A 19,377-nucleotide genomic window follows, 5' to 3' on the forward strand; every position below is an offset into this window, starting at 1 on the left:
CTGGCCGGCGGATGGAATTCGGAGGAGGCCTAGTCTGTGTGATCTAATCGGTCTGGTGGAGGTAATTGGCAGCAGGCGGTCTCTCAAGTACCCAGGTCCAATACCATGAAGGGCTTTATAAGTGACGACTAGCGCCTTGAAGCGTTTTGATCTTGGTTGGTCCTATTGAAGATCATTTAGCACTCATAAAGAATCCTCTGCTTAATGTTAAAAACTGACAAGTTGTTTAATTTTTATATTTTAAAGGGCTAGCGGGGCGGGGGATTGAAAAAGACACTAAATCTGCCAAAATCATCAATGAGAATAGTGAAGATTTATCATTGTTCCTTCTTCAGTATTAGAACTTGGGTGTTTTTCTTAAATCATTGTGACTGTGCAGAACTTCCAAAATTGGGAATCTTGTTCTTGCCGCCATATTATTTCATCGGCATGCACCTTGTCTTTCCATCTGCAGCAGCGTCAAAAGGCTTAAAAATGGCCAGTGATCAGTCAAACTGCTTTCACTGCAAGGATTCACTTTGTGGAAAACGATACATCATGAAAGAAGAAAACGCTTTCTGTGTGAAATGCTATGACAGCCTCTTTGCTAACTTTTGCGAAAAATGTCATAAAGCCATTGAATGTGACTCCAAGGTAAGCACTAGTTAGTTTCAGGACCATCTGTACTCCCTTTGGAAAATGAAAAAAAAAATACCCAGAGCTCAGCTATGCAATTATTATTTGTGATGTGAATCTTTTCTTTTCTAATAATTTGGAGATTCTGCCTAATGCTACTCTTATGTTTGCAACTATAGAAACTGATCCAGCTTAGATTGTCTAAGGTGGAATCTTCCAGCCTCATGGGTTCATTTTCAGCATGTTTTAAGTCAGCAAGGAACAGAAGGATGCCATTACTTATTTAAAACTTTGGAAACATTTGATTTAATGTGGGTAACGAATTTAGCACCGTAGTACAGAATCATTTTTTGTGTGTGCTATCTAATGTAGATGTACTAAATGAAATGACCTACAGATTAGCAATCTGCTACTAGTGTGACCCGGGATACTTATCTTAGCACCTGGCTAATTTACCATCTGTTCTGACCTAGGCTTCCCAAGAGGATGAAGCAAACTCCTTATCCTGACAAAAAACCCTTTTATTAATTTACTGTGAATTCTGCTCATTCATATCCATCAAAGTATTTCAAGGGAGGATTTAGAGTCACAGACCTTATCTGGCTTGGAGAGCTGCCAGGCCGATATCTGCAAAACTTGGCAAGGAGTCTTGGAGAGTCACGAACCAATTAAGCAAACTAATTGTTTCCTGCAAACTCCATTCCCCTTTCATTCCTCTTTTATTTCTTCTGGGAGGGGCCATTCATTGTCCACTTGTGGCCTTACTCCCAAGTTGACTCCTGTTCTTTAGCTGTTCCCTTTGTCTGGCAACTTTGTGCATGCGCACACTGGGAACAGGCACCAGCTGTTCGTCTGTCTCACTGATGTCTGACACTGAAGGCAGCTGATAACTGCATACTGCTCTGGCCCCCTCTCTACTTCTGACACAGAGCCCTCATCAGAGCCTTCCCCAGACTCAAAGGCTGGCCCATGTTCCTCCACAACCTCCTCACTGTTTGAAACTGCTGCCACCTCCACTGGCTGCTGGCAGGCCACAATACCATCCACTTTGGTTTTGTCGGCAAAAATTCCCAGCAACCTGATAATTATTAGGGAGTCATGCTTCTAATATCAGCTTTACTTCCAAATGTATCTCTGGACCACAGAATAACATATAGATGTTAGTACAAATAAACAATAAATGGATGGATGTTTTCTTTGGAAGCCTTCAATCTGTCAACAAAGCAACAGAAAGCTAAAGTTGGCAGAAGTGATAGGGACAATCCTGGAAGAGGACAGGGCCTTGCAGGTAACAATTTCACCAGGTGTCTTTGAGTGAATGTGTTTTCTGATTAGCTACATCACAAAGACTACTGTATTTTGAATAGGCAAGACCTTTATGGCAATCATTCTGTGAGAGTACTGAATATCAACATCATCTTGATATTCCTAAAAGGTTCCCTGACTGCACAAGTCTGCTTATTCATAATTAAGTAGAAATTGGATAGCTGCAACTTTCACCTTTTTATTTCCTAGGTATTGCACCAATTGTCTGATATGATTGAACCCCAACCCTGCGTGGCCAATAATGAAAATAATGAAAGATGGAGTCTTTCAGAAGATCTATATCTAATATTTCTGGCACAGAGATAGGGCCTCATTGTGACCTGATAAAGACGCTTTTATATTCAGTAATATATAATCCAGTGACAGATTACTGTACAAAGAAAGGCAAAGATTACTTCCACTGTATACTCAAACATAGATTAAGATCTCTATATTTTATACAAAGGCAAAGTATGTGATTAAGCTTCTAGAGAGATACTGAGAATTTTAATGGTTTGTAGATTCCCTACAGATCAGATAGGATTGGTTTCATCCATCATCTGACTGCAGAAGCTTTAGAAAGATATTAGTTGTATTAACTTCAGTGCAACATTTTAGTTCCCTTAGTATCTCCCTTTCAAAAAAAAGATTTGTTTTATTCTCACAATTTATTCCATAGTGATAACAGCATTGATTTTCTTTTCTATGCGTTGGCTTCATTCAATTGATAAGATCAACCAAACCTTTAAAATAAATTCCACTGACAAACAGCTTGTGAAAAATGATTTCCTTTCCTCTATATTACCAATGGTCTCCATTTAACTGCAAAGATTTAAGGGATTTCACTAGAAAATAAATGGCATTCATCATTTTTATGTTTAATATTATCTATGAGCATGATATCTAAGAAAGAGAAGCAAGAGAGGGAAAGATGGTGCCTTTGGTAAAAAAAAATACTGTATTTGCTAAATGATAATTTAATTTTGGGATATATCCTTATATCTTGCAGTTCCAGGAATAGGGCAAACCTAAATACACTAACTATATCTTTGAAGATATTTTTTTGGTTTCATCTTTCTTCAAGGTATCCTTCAACAATTCCTTTCTTCCTTCAGTCTTCCTTCCTTCTTTCCTTCTTCCCTCCCACCCTTCCTTTTTGGGTTTTTGGGGTTAATTATTAGCAGTTATCACCAAAGAAGAGAGGCATCTTCAATAACTCCATTGAGTCTCTCCAAACATAAATGTACATGGTACACACGTATACATACATTTGCCCTTTCTCCCATATGCACATAGACAACAGCCATAGCAATAGCTGCCTTAATAGCCCTCTAAGTAAAAAGTTGGTACCGTATATACTCGAGTATAGGCCGACCCGAATATAGCCGAGGCACCTAATTTTACACAAAAAACTGGAAAAGTTATTGACTCGAGTATAAGCCTAGGGTGGGAAATGCAGCAGCTACCTAAATTTCAAAAATAAAAATAGATACCAATAATGTTTTGAATATTTATTTCAAAGAAAAACAGTAAACTAGCGGTGTATTCAATGAAATACTTCACTCACCTCATGATGCTGATGTCCCGCTGTGATGATGTCCCGTGCAGCCGCGGGAGCGATGTCCCGCCTCCTATGACACACGGCACAGTGATTCCTATCATTGGATCACTGTACCAGAGGAGGTGGGACATCGCTATGTGGCTGCTTGCCATAACAAGGAGGAGGTGGGACATCGTTGCAGAGCGGCAGGAGGGGGAGGAAGGGGAATCGTAAGACAGCCCTGCATTACATTAGAACGTGAGGAGGGGGGATGGTGCGGTGCGCGCTGCGCGGCAAACTGACACAGAGGGAGGGGAAACTCACAGGGGCACTGGGCCATTCACGAGTGTCACCCAGCGGCATGGCCCGCCCTTTTTCTCCTCCATTTCGGGCAAATTTTTCACTGACTCGAGTATAAGCCGAGGCGGCTTTTTTCAGCCCAAAAAGTGGGCTGAAAAACTAGGCTTATACTCGAGTATATACAGTATCTAAATTGAATAATCATAATGCATTACAATTGCAAATCATCAGGTGAAATCGGAGGGGAAGAGATCCAGGTGATACTTTGCATGACAAAAGTTGAAACCCTAGAATTTCCTCTTGAAAAAGCACTTTTGGGACAACCATGACTGAATATCTCCGTAGACATTTGTTGAAGATGATAATGTCTATTTTGCAGATTCCACTGGAGTCTATAGGGTAAAACACAAAAAGTGTGTGAGTTTTCCAGATTAGGACTGGGAAAAAAAGAACTCAGCTACTTTACTATCTGAAGCAAGGACAAAAGTCTTATCGCACTCCATGCATTAAAATTGACCAGACCAGCTCTATTTCAGCAGTGTAACAACAAAGAAACCAGAATGAGGGCAGAAGGTTAGATTAAATGGTGTCAAGACACTATTCCCATTTCTTTCCTCTCTTAGCCACCAACCATCTGCTGCTCAAGGCAGAAGATTCAATCTGCCTAACAGCTGACTGCAGATATTTAGTTCTGCTCTAGCTGTGCCGCAGAGGCATGTGTCTTCGTGAATCCTTTTCAGAGAAAGTACTAATTTAAAAATAAAACCATAACAAATCTCAAGATATACAGTTCGCCCTCGACTTACAGTAGTTCATTTAGTGACTGTTCAAAGTTACGACAGCAATGAAAAAAAGTGACTTATGACCTTTTTTCACCGCTATGACCTTTGCAGCATCCACATGAGCATGTGATCAAAATTCAGGTGCTTGACAACTGGTTCATATTTATGACCATTGCTGTGTCCCAGGGTCTTGTGATCTTTTGTGACCTTCTGACAAGCAAAATCAATGGGGAACCCAGATTCACTTAACAACTGGGTTACTAACTTATCAACTGCAGTGAGTCACTTAACACCTGTGACAATGAAGGACAGAGTAAAATGGGGCAAAGCTCACTTAACAAATGTTTCACTTAGCAACAAGAAATTTTGGGCTTCCTTGTGGTTGTAAGACAAGGATTACCTGCACAGTAAACTACTGTGGTACAAGTGCAATCTTCTTGAGAACATCACAAGGAGAAGCGAAAAAAAGAAGAGGATTAAATAGCAATAGCAATAGCAGTTAGACTTATACCGCTTCATAGGGCTTTCAGCCTCTCTAAGCAGTTTACAGAGTCGGCATATTGCCCCCAACAACAATCCGGGTCCTCATTTTACCCACCTCGGAAGGATAGAAGGTTGAGTCAACCTTGAGCCGGTGAGATTTGAACAGCCGAACTGCAGAACTGCAGTCAGCTGAAATGGCCTGCAGTGCTGCATTTAACCACTGCGCCACCTCGGCTCTTAAAGGACAGGGAAATTATCTTCTTCAGGTCATTGTTGAACAATTGGTGTGAAATCCAACAGCTCATAATTTTGTTCCGTTGGAATCAGAATAGCCAATGCTTTTTTGTTCTTACTAACATGAATTCACTCTCTCCAAGGATCTTGCTTATAAAGGCTGCCACTGGCATGAAACGTGCTTCAAGTGTGCCCAATGCCATCACTCCCTGGTTGAGAAGCCTTTTGCAGCTAAAGATGAGCGCCTGCTGTGTACAACTTGCTATTCTAATGAATATTCATCTAAGTGCTTTCACTGCAAGAGGACTATCATGCCTGGTAAGATAATAAGGAGCTGGAGACGGGCATTCCTTAATGGGGATAAATAAATGAAAAGGGTAGGATGACACTTGACCCTGGAGACACTGATTCATGGAAATTGGTAAGGGGGAAAAATCTGATGGGGGAAGGTTTTTTCCAAGGCAAATGCTTCATTGTATGTGCCCTGCACAGACCATATGCTGCTGTAGAAATTAGCTATTTCTTTTCCATCCCCTGACCTATTAATTCTTCATTTTTAAGCATTTGGAATGAGTAAGTATAATGGAAAATGACTGCCAGTGTCTCTGTAACATGTGTCACTGCGATATAGTCTCCACAATATCAGAATCATAGAGTTTTGTAGTACCTTCTTATAGAACTGTAATAAAAATTATTCTTCATGCATGTAAATGCTCCCCACTCTTCTTTCCATTGATAGCACTGTTTCTTTCTTGCAGTGCTCTCTCACATTCTTAAGCATGTGTGTATGTATGTATGTACACATGTACATATATACATACATTCACATACTAACTACATTTTAGAGTTGAGTTGTCCAATTGTTGTCACTGAAATATACCAAATAGAAGTGGCTGATACCAGAATGCCATGGGATGTCCCTTCCTTTAAAAAAACTCTGGGAGACTAAACACTGCTTGCTGAAATCTTGGTGGGTGGGTGTGTGCACACATGCGCGCACCGGTGTGTGTGTATTTAATCCAAATGGTTATGATCCATTCTTTCTGTCCATAAAGAAAAGGCTACTTTGCTCACTTTGACTTTATTTCAAACAATTCCCAAAGAATCGGAAATAAGAACCCAGTAATTATAAAATATTTCCCATCCTATAACAACCCTTCTCAAAAACTTGCTGGTCAAGAATAGTCTTCAGTGGAAACCTGTGGTTACTAAGAGAGGAGAGGCAAATGGATCTTCAGCTTGATGAAATCCTGTTTTTGATATTTAAATTGTATTTCCTATTTGTGCTTTTCTCATTGAAATATTGTGTAGGCTCACAGTTTCACTTAGCACAGTACCTGCAAACTTATCTTCAATAACAACACTCTAAATCTATTCACCATTGTTCTTTGGCTGAATTTGTTATTTGCTTTATCACTTCCATGCTTCAATTAAGCAGTTTCAGCCATCCATCAGGTCAGTGATAAGCACATTATTAACTTTTCTTATGTTGATTTAGGTTAGGAATACTTAGGAATACTTGATATATAAACACAGAGGCAGATCTCAGTTCCTAGCATTTCCGCAACAGTTCTTCCTCTCATTAAATGAATAAAATTAAGAAACTCCTGGAAATGTGTATTGGCACAAGTACATGTTAGTAAACCAAAAGGTAATACAGTACTGAAGCTAAAATGAAGTCATTCTATACTGACTCAATTTGTAATGCTTGTGTCTAAAAAGGTACTTAATTCACTCACTAATTAGGAACACATTGATTTCACTATGCTTATATTCAAATAATTCTATGTATAAGAAAACTATTCTAATTGTCTTTCTAATTGTCTTCCCTGCTTTGCAAAGTCTCCCTCACATAGCAATTTCAAACAATGATTTTGCGATTCCTTGAGGCAATGATGCTGTAAAGTTCCAATTATCTGATGGTAAAATATATTTAAAATACTACTTATTCTATTTTATGACATTACTCACTGGTGCACGGCCCTAGCTCACAGTATTAATAGGTCCAATCCTATGGACTCTTCAAATTATCATTAATTTGGAAGTTTTAATTGCCAGCATGGACATTTCAATTGTCATTACTGTATTTTTGTTTTGCTATGGATTTCTTGTTAGCTGCCATGATTCTGTTTTAGCAGCATATAAATCTCAGCATTAATTTCACCATGTGTCCACACAATTGTATAGACAGAAAGACAGACATATGAAGAGAGAGAGAGAGCGAGAGAGAGAGAGAGAGAGAGAGAGAGAGAGAGAGAGAGGAGAGACAGACAGACAGCTAGATGAGAGAGATAGGAGATAGGAGATAGGAGATAGGAGATAGGAGATAGATAGATAGATAGATAGATAGATAGATAGATAGATAGATAGATAGATAGATAGATAGATGATATATGGATGGATGGTGATGGATGGATGGATGAAAGATAGATATAGGTATAGATATAGACGACAGAGGAGAGAGAGAGAGAGAGAGAGAGAGAGATCCACAGGTGATAAAAGAGAGAGAAAAATGGATACAGACTTGGGAATCTGTCAACTAAAGAAATTTAAAAGAAAGTTACTAGAAATATGTTGAAGCAAACTTCATAAACTGTAGGGCACTCATATCAACAAGTTATTTGTATATCCTGTGATTAGTTTATAAAAAGCTTTATAGTGCAAAAGAAAACTTGACAGAGTGTGTTTATTGACAAATTTGTGCCCTTTGTGATGTGGTGCTATATGCAACACGTTAAAAAAAAAGAGTACCTCAGTACAGGACAGGTAATCCTCAATTTACAACAGTTCCCTTAGTAACCATTCAAAGTTACAACGGCACTGAAAAAAGTGACATGACCATTTTTCACACTTATGACGGTTGCAGAATCTCCATGGTCATGTGATCAAAATTCAGATGCTTGGCAATTAGTTTATATTAGGACAATTGCAATATCCTGGGGCCATTTTTATAATCTTCTGACAAGCAGAGTCAATGGGGAAACCAGATTTACTTACTTAACGACCGTGTTACTAACTTAACAACTGCAGTGATTCACTTAACAAATGTGGCAAGAAAAGTCACAAAATGGGGCAAAACTCACAACAAATTTCTCACTTAGCAACATACATTTGGGGCTCAATTGTAGTCGTACGTTGAGGACTACCTGTACTATATCTTTGTTTCAGTGCATTCAGTGAAAATAATAATAATAATAATAACAGTTATTTGCCAGAAAAGTAACTGGGATTACAATTCCATTTGCAGGTTCTCGTAAAATGGAATTTAAAGGCAATTGTTGGCATGAAACTTGCTTTGTTTGCCAGTATTGCCGGCAACCACTAGGAATGAAACCTTTGATTACCAAGGATGATGACAATTACTGTGTACCCTGTTATGAGAAGCAATTTGCACAGTATTGCTACTCCTGCAAAAAGGTAGTATGGGAAATGAAAATAAGAGCAGGGAGAAGGAGTCGATACAGTGGCCTTGCAGGCATTGATTTAAAAAGTGACTTTTACTGGGAATAAACTCTTATGAACACAGTGAAAATGTACTTATTTGTCTCATACACACATAAACACATGCACACACATACACACATACATATATATCTTACACACACACCACACAACATATTTGGGCATACCAGGGGTTGTAACACTTAATACATACCTATTTCCCTGGCTCAGCTGACAAAGGAGAAGGACCTTGTGGCTTAGTGGTTAACACATATGCCTAAGATAATACAGCACAGGTTCTAATCCCAGTAAGGGTATGGCTAGCTGATGAGAGCTAAATAGCTTGAAATAGATCTATACTAGTCTCCCTTTATTTATTTATCAGCACAAATACAATATATATTTGGACATCAAGGAAGCACACATTTAAATATATTTTTTAAATATATATCAGAGATGGGTTCCTACCAGTTCGCACCTATTCGGTAGAACCGGTTCATCAAATCTACCAAACCGGTTAGAAGAGGTTCCACTAGTGGACCCGGAAAGCAGGCCACACCTACAGAAGAGGTGTGTGTGTGTGTAGGTGTTGTAGGTGTGTGTAGGTGTGTGTAATAAATGTTCTTCAATAGGTGATTTACAATGAAAGAAATCCAAAGAGCTAATTGGAATGCAACCTCATACAATACAATACAGCAATAGACTACAGAATGAAAAGCACCAAACAAATTGAACAATAATACAATCATTCAAAGTCCCAAAATGAATAGGCAGCCAGAAAAACCAAGAATTGACATAAAGTGTTCATATTGGCCAGCCCCAGTATACAATCAACTACTCTGGTTTGAACTAAATGATTTTTTTCCCAACAGTAATTTCATAAACACTCATTTTTCAATTGCCATGGAAAGTTGGCTGGTGAGTTGTCTGTTGCGAATTGGGTGTGATGAGCTGGGCCTCCCATCATTGCTTTGTCTATCAAGGCTTCCTCCTAAAACCTTTTAATAAAAAAATAGAGGTGTGGATTAAATTACCAGCCTTTGTTGCATCTGTGCCATGTGCATAACTATATAGTTTGTCGCTTTATGCAGAAGTTCCAAGTTCTTCTTATTATTTTGATTTGTATGTTGGGTGCTCATGCCTCTTTAGATATATTCCAAATGTTTTCAAATAATTAGATGTGAGCTAAAGTAGCATGGGCTTCAGCATCCAAATCTACTAACAGTGCTATGAAAGACATAGTATATTCCTCATGATAAAGAATCCATCTCACTAAAGCAGTGAAGGAGAACCTGAGACTCCCCTGATCTTGTTGAACTGCTGCTAGATCTCTCACAATGGCCTTATGCTGGTTGAAGCTGCTACGGTATAATTTATCAACCTCTGGAGCATCGTTGCTTCCTCAGCACTGCCCTAAAAAGAAGGAAAAGGGAGATATTAATTGAAAAAAGCTTAGTTCTTCAGACACTCTGATACAGATAATCCTCGTTTAGCAACACCAATTAGCACTTGTCAACAACTGGCAATAGTTGTTAACCAAAGCAATTGCTAAGGGAACCCACAATTGTCCTTATGACCTTAAACTTACTTCGGCTTTTCTTTGCTTTACAAACCCGCAAAGTCATAAATACAAGAGTGGTTGCAAAGTTACATTTTCAATTCTGTTTGTATCTATAAATGGTTTCTAAATAAGGTGGTCACTGAGCAAGGACTGTTATAGTGGTTTTCTCAATATTCTCATTATGTCTTTTGAAATTTAATCAAGCAGCAGTAATAGCTACCCATGTTTCCCTGAAAATAAGATCCTAGCTTATATTTTTTTGCCACCAAAAAAGGCCCCAGGTCTTATTTTTGGGGAGGGGAAAATATTATCCACTGACTCACCTCACTTGTGTGTCACCCCCCACCCCCCTCCTTTTAGCTGTCAGAAGCCTTCAGAAACTTCTTCAGCTTCAGATAGTTGCAGCCAGACCTCACACCCTCGACCCATTTCTTCTGCAGCCAGCAAGGCTTTTCTGAAGGCCTCTGTGGCCAATAATGGCTGCAGAGGCTTCAGGAAAGCCTTGCTGGCTGTAGAAGAAATGGGCCGAGGTGTGCAAGGTCTAGCTGCAACTATCTGAAGGTAAATAGTAGGGCAGTTCCACCATCCCCATTTCCACCCTAGCTTAATTTTTATCCATGCACCCTGGAGTGGACAAGGTCTTAATTAGGGCTTATTTTGGGTGCACTTGTAAAAATCAAGCTAGGAGTTATTTTCTGAGTACTGTATTTTTGGGAGTATAAGACGCATCTTTTTCCCTCAAAAAAGAAGGTGAAAATCTGGGTGCATCTTCTACATGGAATACAGCATTTTTTGGCCTTCTGAAACCCCAACCCCTTTGCAAAGATGGCCATGTATAGCCTTTAGGAGAGTTCCAGAGTGGTCCTGGGAGCTGGGGAGGGCAAAAATGAGTGAAAAATGGGCCATTTTTTGCTTGTTTTTGCCCCCAGCCCCCAGCCCGCAGGAGCACTCTACAAGGCTCCTAAAGGCTATGCATGCCCTTTTTTTGACAAAAAACAGGGCTGCTTTTGCAGAAAAACAGGTCATTTTTGAGAGATCTGCAGAGTGCAGAAACTTTTTTTTAATTTGCCTCTTCAAAATCTTGGTGCATCTTATACTCTGGTGCGTCTTATACTCTGAAAAATACAGTAGGTCATGTTTTCAGGGAAAGATGATATTTAATGTAATTTTGGTACAACCATATGTTTATCCACTTTACACTAATGATATTTTCTCATATACTAGATGATCACCAATGGTGGGTGACCTATCAGGATCAGCCATGGCATAAGGAATGTTTTCTATGTACTGGATGTAAGAAGCAACTTGCAGAACATCAATTCATGTCCAAAGATGAACATCCTTACTGCCTGGAGTGCTTCAGAGGACATTTTGCAAAGAAGTGTGTGGCCTGCACCGAACCCATTACTGGTGACTGTTCACAATCTTCTTACTTATAAGTATCTTCAATTTTGACAGTCCTGGGACAAATAAACTTGTTCTAGGCATAGCTGGCATTTGCATTTCTTACATCATGAAAGCAGTGTCACAATTTTCCATCGTGAATAAGATTAAATGATATTCAGGCTAGAGAGGAACTGATTTGAAATATGTGGTGGCAGTAGAAAACATATTTTTTTCCTAGAATTGTTTTTTTATTTTTATTCTCTTCTATACCATTTTAAGTATACATTCATATAATCGTTATTTTTCTTTACATTTATCATTCTTATGCATTTATTATTTCATTTAATAGGCTATAATATACAGTTTGGGTTGCTTTATTTACCATCCCTTTCTCCTGTTGTAACACCACCTTATTTTCCATTTCTTTTCTCCCTCCCTCCCTTCTCTACTTCCTTCCTTCCTCCTCTCCTTCCCCTTCCTTCTTCCCTTACCTTTCTCGTACTCCTACTCTTCCTCTTCCCTTTCCTACCCTCTCTCCTTCTCTTCCTCTCCCTTCCATCCTCCTCTCCTTACCTCTTTCCCCATCTTCCTTTCATTCTCTCCTCCTCGCTCTTTTTCTTTTCTATTATTGTAGGTGTCTCTTTCAGATCTCAGTTTATGTTTCCTTGGGATGGTATTTCTGCAAACCCAAATATAATTGATAACATTTCTTATTCCCTTACCTTTGTTAATCTATCCTAAGTATATTTTCCTTCCCTTTATATCTCGCTTTTGGATATACATATATTTAATATTTTCTTTTCTGTTAGAAAACACAATTTTAATCTTTTCATTGTATCTGACATCACAACATTGCAGGTTTAATTAACAACAGGTTAGAATTTGGAGTGCAAAGGGATGAGCACATTTGACTGAATTGCTTGCTGGAGGAAGAGCAGAATTGAGGAAAGAAAAAAATATTTTTTTTATTGGAGGGGAGGGAGAGGCTGGGCTGGGCGGTTCTTCAATTAACCAGACATTTATTATGTCAGTGCAGGGGGGGGGCAGAATCGTTGCTGAGATAGCAAACAGGCTTTTGCCTGTGAATGTGGGGAGTTTGTGGCAAAATGCCTAAAATCATTCCTTTTTCAGAATCTGTGCCCCTCAAAAGAAAAATGAAATAGCCAGGCATTTGAGAACATAGAGATCATGGTTGGATCATATGTTTGCAACAGGGGGGGTTCCAGCTTCTTTTGCTGCCAGTTCGCTCAGGGACATGCTTCATGTGCACACTTGTTGCACGCTGTGTGCTCATGCACAGAAGTGAAAAAAAGTTCTGCACATCCGCAGAAGCAAAAAATAAGATGGCAGCGCCTATGGCACCACCGATAGAACCAGTTTGGGTATGTGTCTGGCCGAGTTACTACCTACTTAGTGAACAGGTCCAAACTGGTAGGAACCCACCTCTGGTTTGCAAGCCAGAAAACCAAAACAGCAAACAAACATACAAAACTCTAGACTAGTCATTTGTCTTAGCAATGTATCGCTTCTCTCAGATTTTTAACTCAGATTTTTCAGAAGAACTCTGCTTATTAGAGTGTAAGCAAAATCTGCCGAAAGCTGCATGCAATCCCAACATTTCAACTTTTACTTTCTCTTTTTAGTCTTGGAGGAGGCAAGTTCATCTCCTTTGAGGAGCGCCAATGGCACAGCGACTGCTTCAAGTGCAGCCAATGCACCTGCTCCCTGGTGGGAAAGGGCTTCCTCACCCAGCAAGATAAAGTCCTCTGTGGCAATTGTGGGTCTTCTACATGACTCAGGAGCTCTTCAAGGTTGCTCATCCCTTCCCCTGCATTATTTTAGCCATGCACATAATTGCGCACTAGTCAGAAAAGAATTATAAACAAATCATAGTGTACAACTACATCCAATATAGCTACGTTCCATAATAGGACCCTTGTTTAAAAGAAATCATTCCGAACATACAAGACCCAGAAAAAGTTTGTGGTCTGTGTGTTTTTCTTGTAGTAGAGTGCACTCTGCTGTTAGGAATGTGAGTCTATACACCATCGTGCTGAAATTCTCAGTGAAATAAGTTTATGCAAGAACTGCGTTGCCGGGGGTGGGTGGGGGGAGAAGCACCTTAAACCTCTTCAACAGTACAATATTTTTTTCATTGTGTAGCACATACCTATAAAAGAATATCCTGGCAGGCAGGTAAGATTCAATGGTTTATTTTTGTTATCTTGCTTAATTTGGAAAAACTAAAATGAGGCGAAAGATTATATTCTGCTGCCACCAAAGGTATCATTCTTAGGTTATATCCCATAACTATCCATAAAAATATATTCAGCTGTCATGTAGTCATTCAAATCTTTATCCCCCTCCAAAAAAATACACCACACTTCCATATATATGATGTAATATGTATATATGTATATGTATATATGATATATATGCATATATGCATATATGCATATATATATGCATATGCATTATGCATAATGCATATATGCTATATAATAAAAAGTCACAACCCCTGGTATGCCCAAATATGGGAGGAAGTTCACTGCTTCCATTCTCTGTCCATCGGCTCGTCATAAGAGACCATCCAGACAGAAACCCAATATTTTTACTGTTGCCTTTGTTACATTTGTGTTGTATTTGTGCTGATAAATAAATAAATAAACAAACAAAAACAAACAATAAATAAATAAATAAATAAATAAGGAGACTAGTATAGATCTATTTCAAGCTATTTAGCTCTCATCAACTAAATTAGCACAGGTTCTAATCCCAGTAAGGGTATGGCTAGCTGATGAGCTAAATAGCTTGAAATAGATCTATACTAGTCTCCCTTTATTTATTTATCAGCACAAATACAACACACACACACACACACGTGTGTGTGTGTGTGTGTGTGTGTGTGTGTGTGTATTGCACAGAACTAAAATTGCTATTTTTCTAAGGAACAAATCTGAGGTTCTTAGACTATGTGTAGTTCCTCAAAGGGCTGTGGAAGGCGACTTCCCAGACTCTTCCAAAGTTTTCACCAAACTGCCATTTTTAGGGAAACTGAAAAAGAAATTATTCAATACATTACTGAAGGGCAACCACCTTAAATCATTAATATGGTTGGATACGGACCCTCATTCAACAGTCAATGAGGTCACTTCTCCTGAAGAAAAAATTGTTCAGTGCAGAAGTAGCATATATGAAAGCATATTCGAGGTGGTATTCAGCAGGTTCTGACGTGTTCTGGAGAACCAGTAGCGGAAATTTTGAGTAGTACCACCCTCTGACTGGCCCCACCTCCATCTATTCTCTGCCTCCCCAGTCCCAGCAGATCGGGAGGAAATGGGGATTTTGCAGTATCCTTCCCTGCCACATCCACCAAGCCATGCCTACCAAGCCATGCCACGCCCACCAAGCCACTCCCACCGAACCAGTCATAAAAAAATGTGAATCCCACCACTGAAGTATAAACATAACATTGTTTTATTGGCTTTAGCTTAGTTGGTTATGGAAAGGCAATTGCATTTAGTATACATCATTTTTTTCTTCTAATAATTTGTCTAACATGAATTAGCTTGATGAAAGAGGGAGTAAGAACACTTACATGAAGAAAAACAATGGATATCATTCCTGAATGTGTAAATTCTGCGTGATAGTTAGCCTGCTGTATGTACATGGCAAGATCTTAAATTCTAGAGTTTATTCACATAATCGAATCCAGAACAAATTATTTCTGGTTGTCTTTATTTTAACTGTTTTGTTATGAGTAGCTTGGGCCCTTTGAAGCAGAGAAAGAGTATTATCACAATAGCTCAATCAGGATATGACTAAGACATGAATGACCAGGAGCAGAGCCTCCCAATTTCAGGAATGGGCACAATTGGTGTACAATATAGATTGGGGTAGATGTCCTCCTGGTCACAGTTACCTTCTGCTTCTCAAGTAGGAGCTGCGAGTACTCCAAATTGCAATGAGTTCTCTCTAAGTAACTCTAAGTACTGCCATCCAGAACTAAAAATGAAGAGTCATCAGATCCAGGGTAGTTTCTAAAACTACAGCCACTAAGTCTTGTTCAGGTTAGGATCCAGATTCTTACAGCTTTCAGACACAGGAAAAAAATTTTTGATGATATTTCTTGCTTAGTTCATGACAGAGATACTAATGACATTTAAACACATGCTTATGATCACCCAATGGTTTATATAGATGGTTAAATAGGAATAGGGAAAAAGCTGAGCTCTGAGTCATCCTGCTTTGCAGAGTATCTAGAGTAGGACCTTACCCACACCAGTGACTGAAGCCAAAATTGAAGAAGAGAGGAGGATCACTAACGGTCCCCCCCATACTGTCCCAACTCCTTAATCTGGTCCAGAAGGATACCATGATCAGAAAACCAGAAAGACAGTGGGAGATCAAAAGGGCCAGAATGAATGCACTTCTTCCACTTCGAACCCTGCAAAGATCATCAATCAGTGTGATTAATGCTCTCACAGTACTATCACTCAACCTGAAACACAACTTAAAATGGTCCAGAGAGTCGGCTCCTTTCAAGCTTCTACACTCTAAGCCCACCAACTTCTCAGCAAGATTCTTACAAGGAAAATTTGCGGACCTGATGGGAATGGATCCCATTTTACTGAATCCACCAATGGTATTGAAAGGAAGGCAAATTACTGCTTGTTTCGGAACTAATGGTTGTTTTCCAAAGGGAAGGGAGCAAAGAAATAATAGTTCAAGTGCTGGTATTTCATTTTACACAATTGTATTTTATTGACAATGCCAGTTTCGCCTGTTAAGCTGCCATGCTTTCTTTTTCTGGTTATTTTAGATTGCCTTTCCTGAACACAAGGGCATGCAGAAGACAGCAAGCAGTGTCATCAAAATAGTTCTGCTCCATTTTCTATAGCATATTTCATTTTACTCAAAATAGCATCACACCTACCCTGTATGCCACCTGCTCCCCACGCTTTGTACAATCTCTGCTTACCTTCTCCAGCTGCCTGCTCTTCTGTCCTCCCTCAATTTCCCCTTCTTAACAACCCTTTAGTTAGCAAAAAATAGAACTAGGTTGTGAACGCTAAAAATAAAAATCACGGATAGAAGCACGTGTGTACCATCATTTATAAGAATTGGATGTATCAGGACCTGCCAGATGGCTTACAATGCAAGATCATAAAGTAAAAATTAGAACCAATCGAGTTGGTTGCTTTGTATCCTTTTTAGCTAAACTTTCTTTTAACAAATAGGCTCATGGGGAAACACTGAAAAAAATGTAGTGTTTAATTCAAATATAGGATTTATGGAAACTTTCCTTAGAACCTAAGTTTTAAAAACTCAACCCTTTCTAGAAAATAAAAGTATATAGGTATTATCATAAAACTGATTCTACATCCTGAATCAAAATTGACAGCTTCTAAAAATTTATGCGTAATTTTCCAGAGCAAATTTTGAATTAAATTCAAGTTAAGTAAAGCTATAGGAGTCCCTGCAGATTTTACTCCACTAGTCACTGCTGTCTGCAGATGCTGCAGATACTCCAAGTACTGAGACAAAAATGTGTTATCTACCAGATGCTTCCTAGCTGTTTAATCTGTGGATTCAGTAGGAGATCTTCCTCTGTCTGAGATTTAGTTCTTTCTGATATAAATGTAATTGTGTGTCAAATAGGGTTCATTTCTTGAACAATAAAGTTAAAAAGTATCTTAAAATAATTGTGGAAAATCTATCCAAATAGATTTTTCTTTAAAGGATCTCAAATGTTTTTAATAATGCCTTTTCATTCTTTATTGTTAATTTAAAGATAACAATAGGTTATATACATAAGCCCATAATTGCTGGGATTTAAACATGTCTTTCCAGAAAACATTACAGACACTTTACTTAGCTTATTTCTTCCCTCGACCATGATTTTATTCTTTCTCTGGTTGTGTGGCCAGAGGCATTTCTATACCATGCAATCTGCTCAACAACTAGGAAAAATTAAAATGAAATTGAATCACCCATTATGCAGTGGCCAAGTGATTCCTTTATGCAGAAAATCATTGGAAATAATGTACTGGTTTACTAAAAGGAAGAAATTAAGAGTAAAATTAGAGACAAAAGTGAGGAAATCTGTTTTTTCCTCTCTCTCCTTCCATAAATTATTAGGAGATACGAATCAGCCAAATTTCCTTTGAGTTATTCACAAACCAGGCTGTGGTCTCACTTATTTATTTCATTCCTATTTATTTTTAATGAGAGCATCATTATTGATGTTCACAATGACTTGTATTAGTAACTGAACCTTATCGAACCCTGTTAAATTAATGCTTCCTATATACAGAGGGGGAGGTTGCTACTGATCCCTTCCCCTAAGCTGTATTTTCTCTGCAATCTTTGGCTCCTTTTATGAGAAGGAATGCTCCATCACAGACTTCTTTCAAGGTTACAGACCCCCCACAATACCCAACTTATTTTAGTATGGATTACATGCTGCAGGCAGGAGAAATTGCAAATAAGAACATATAGTAGCTATCAATTTTTGTCAAAGTGACTTTGAATGAGGAACACCAAGAAGAGTATTCTCTGTATGGCTAGTACTCTACAGCAGTAATAAAAACCATTCCAAACAAATGGACTGTTGTATGCAAATTGAACAAAGATGCTTAAACCTACCAAGCGGAATGGAATGTTGCTTTCAGGACCACTAATAGGCATAAAATTAGATTAACAGAGTTGGACGAGACCTTGTAGGTCATCTAGTCCAACATCCCGCCCTGCAGGAGACCCTACACCATTTCCGAAAAATGGCAGTCCAATCTCTTCCTGAAAGCCTCCAATGATGAAGCTCCCACAACTTTTGAAGGCATGCTGTTGCATTGATTGATTGTTCTCACTGTCAGAAAATTTCTCCTCATTTCTATGTTGATCTCTCCTTGATCAGTTTCCATCCATTATTCCTTATCTGGCCTACTGGGGCTTTGGAAAATAGCTTGACCCCTTCCTCTCTACGGCAGCCCCTATTGATCCTTTCTGTTTTACATCAGTAAAAAATGGTAGGAAAAAGAAACAATGAGACAGTAGAATTCATGGTAGAAATAAATTGGCACTGTTGCTTCCATCTATGCTAATATTGACTGTTGCCAACTTTGGGCCTGGCCCAATGACATTATTAAACATTTGCAATCAGCATGGCTCGACATTGAGCATACATTGACATGCATTGAAGAGCATCTATCATGATTCATATATTGTTTATGCTCCTTGGTCAGGTACCATGGAAACTGATACACAAAACTCTTAAACTAGTAACTGATATGCTCCCTGTTTCAACAATGGCTGCAGCTATTCAAGGTGGAGCTGCTGCCCAAATCTCATCGGTTCTTCCTACAATGTTACTACCAACTTCAATTCCATGAGATAGTGACATGGTAAGCATGGCTGACATTGGTTTATTTGAGAAGTCTCACTCAGTCTCCTCATACATCACCAAAGAGCTACAGTGAGCTTGCATGTGTACAGGGACAAGATTCCTTTTTTCTTAAATTATAAGAATTCCCAAAAATCCAAGGTTCCCAGTTCCATAGAAAGAATCAGCTCTTGGTTAAGCTATGCATCTGCAGTCTCTGTACAGAACATTGTCTGAAGTAAAGAGTTACATGTGATGTTTATTACCCTTACATTCTATATGCCCTACAAATCATCTCAATGGAGTGGAATTACCAATTAGCAATAGAAACAAAATGACTGTGGTTGCA

The 19,377-nt window shown here is 38.8% G+C and overlaps 1 protein-coding gene across 1 annotated transcript; it reads left to right on the forward strand.

The window, feature by feature from the left end:
- Positions 1-458: 458 nt before the first annotated feature.
- On the forward strand, positions 459-13,441 carry LOC116507244 (four and a half LIM domains protein 5-like). The gene is made up of 5 exons (XM_032215267.1): positions 459-633; positions 5,403-5,577; positions 8,507-8,676; positions 11,515-11,642; positions 13,291-13,441. Exons 1-5 carry the CDS (start codon positions 475-477, stop codon positions 13,439-13,441), a joined length of 783 nt encoding a protein of 260 aa, XP_032071158.1. The 5' UTR covers positions 459-474.
- The last annotated feature ends 5,936 nt before the right edge of the window (positions 13,442-19,377 follow it).

Source organism: Thamnophis elegans, chromosome 4, assembly GCF_009769535.1.
Source record: "Thamnophis elegans isolate rThaEle1 chromosome 4, rThaEle1.pri, whole genome shotgun sequence".
Taxonomy (NCBI): Eukaryota; Metazoa; Chordata; class Lepidosauria; order Squamata; family Colubridae; genus Thamnophis; species Thamnophis elegans.

Bases quoted from the DNA above. Each gene is read 5' to 3' on its own strand.
- LOC116507244 (XM_032215267.1), top strand. From the start codon at position 475: ATGGCCAGTGATCAGTCAAACTGCTTTCACTGCAAGGATTCACTTTGT. The intron at 634-5,402 runs GTAAGCACTAGT...ACTCTCTCCAAG, and splicing joins CCATTGAATGTGACTCCAAG to GATCTTGCTTATAAAGGCTG. The intron at 5,578-8,506 runs GTAAGATAATAA...TTCCATTTGCAG, and splicing joins CAAGAGGACTATCATGCCTG to GTTCTCGTAAAATGGAATTT.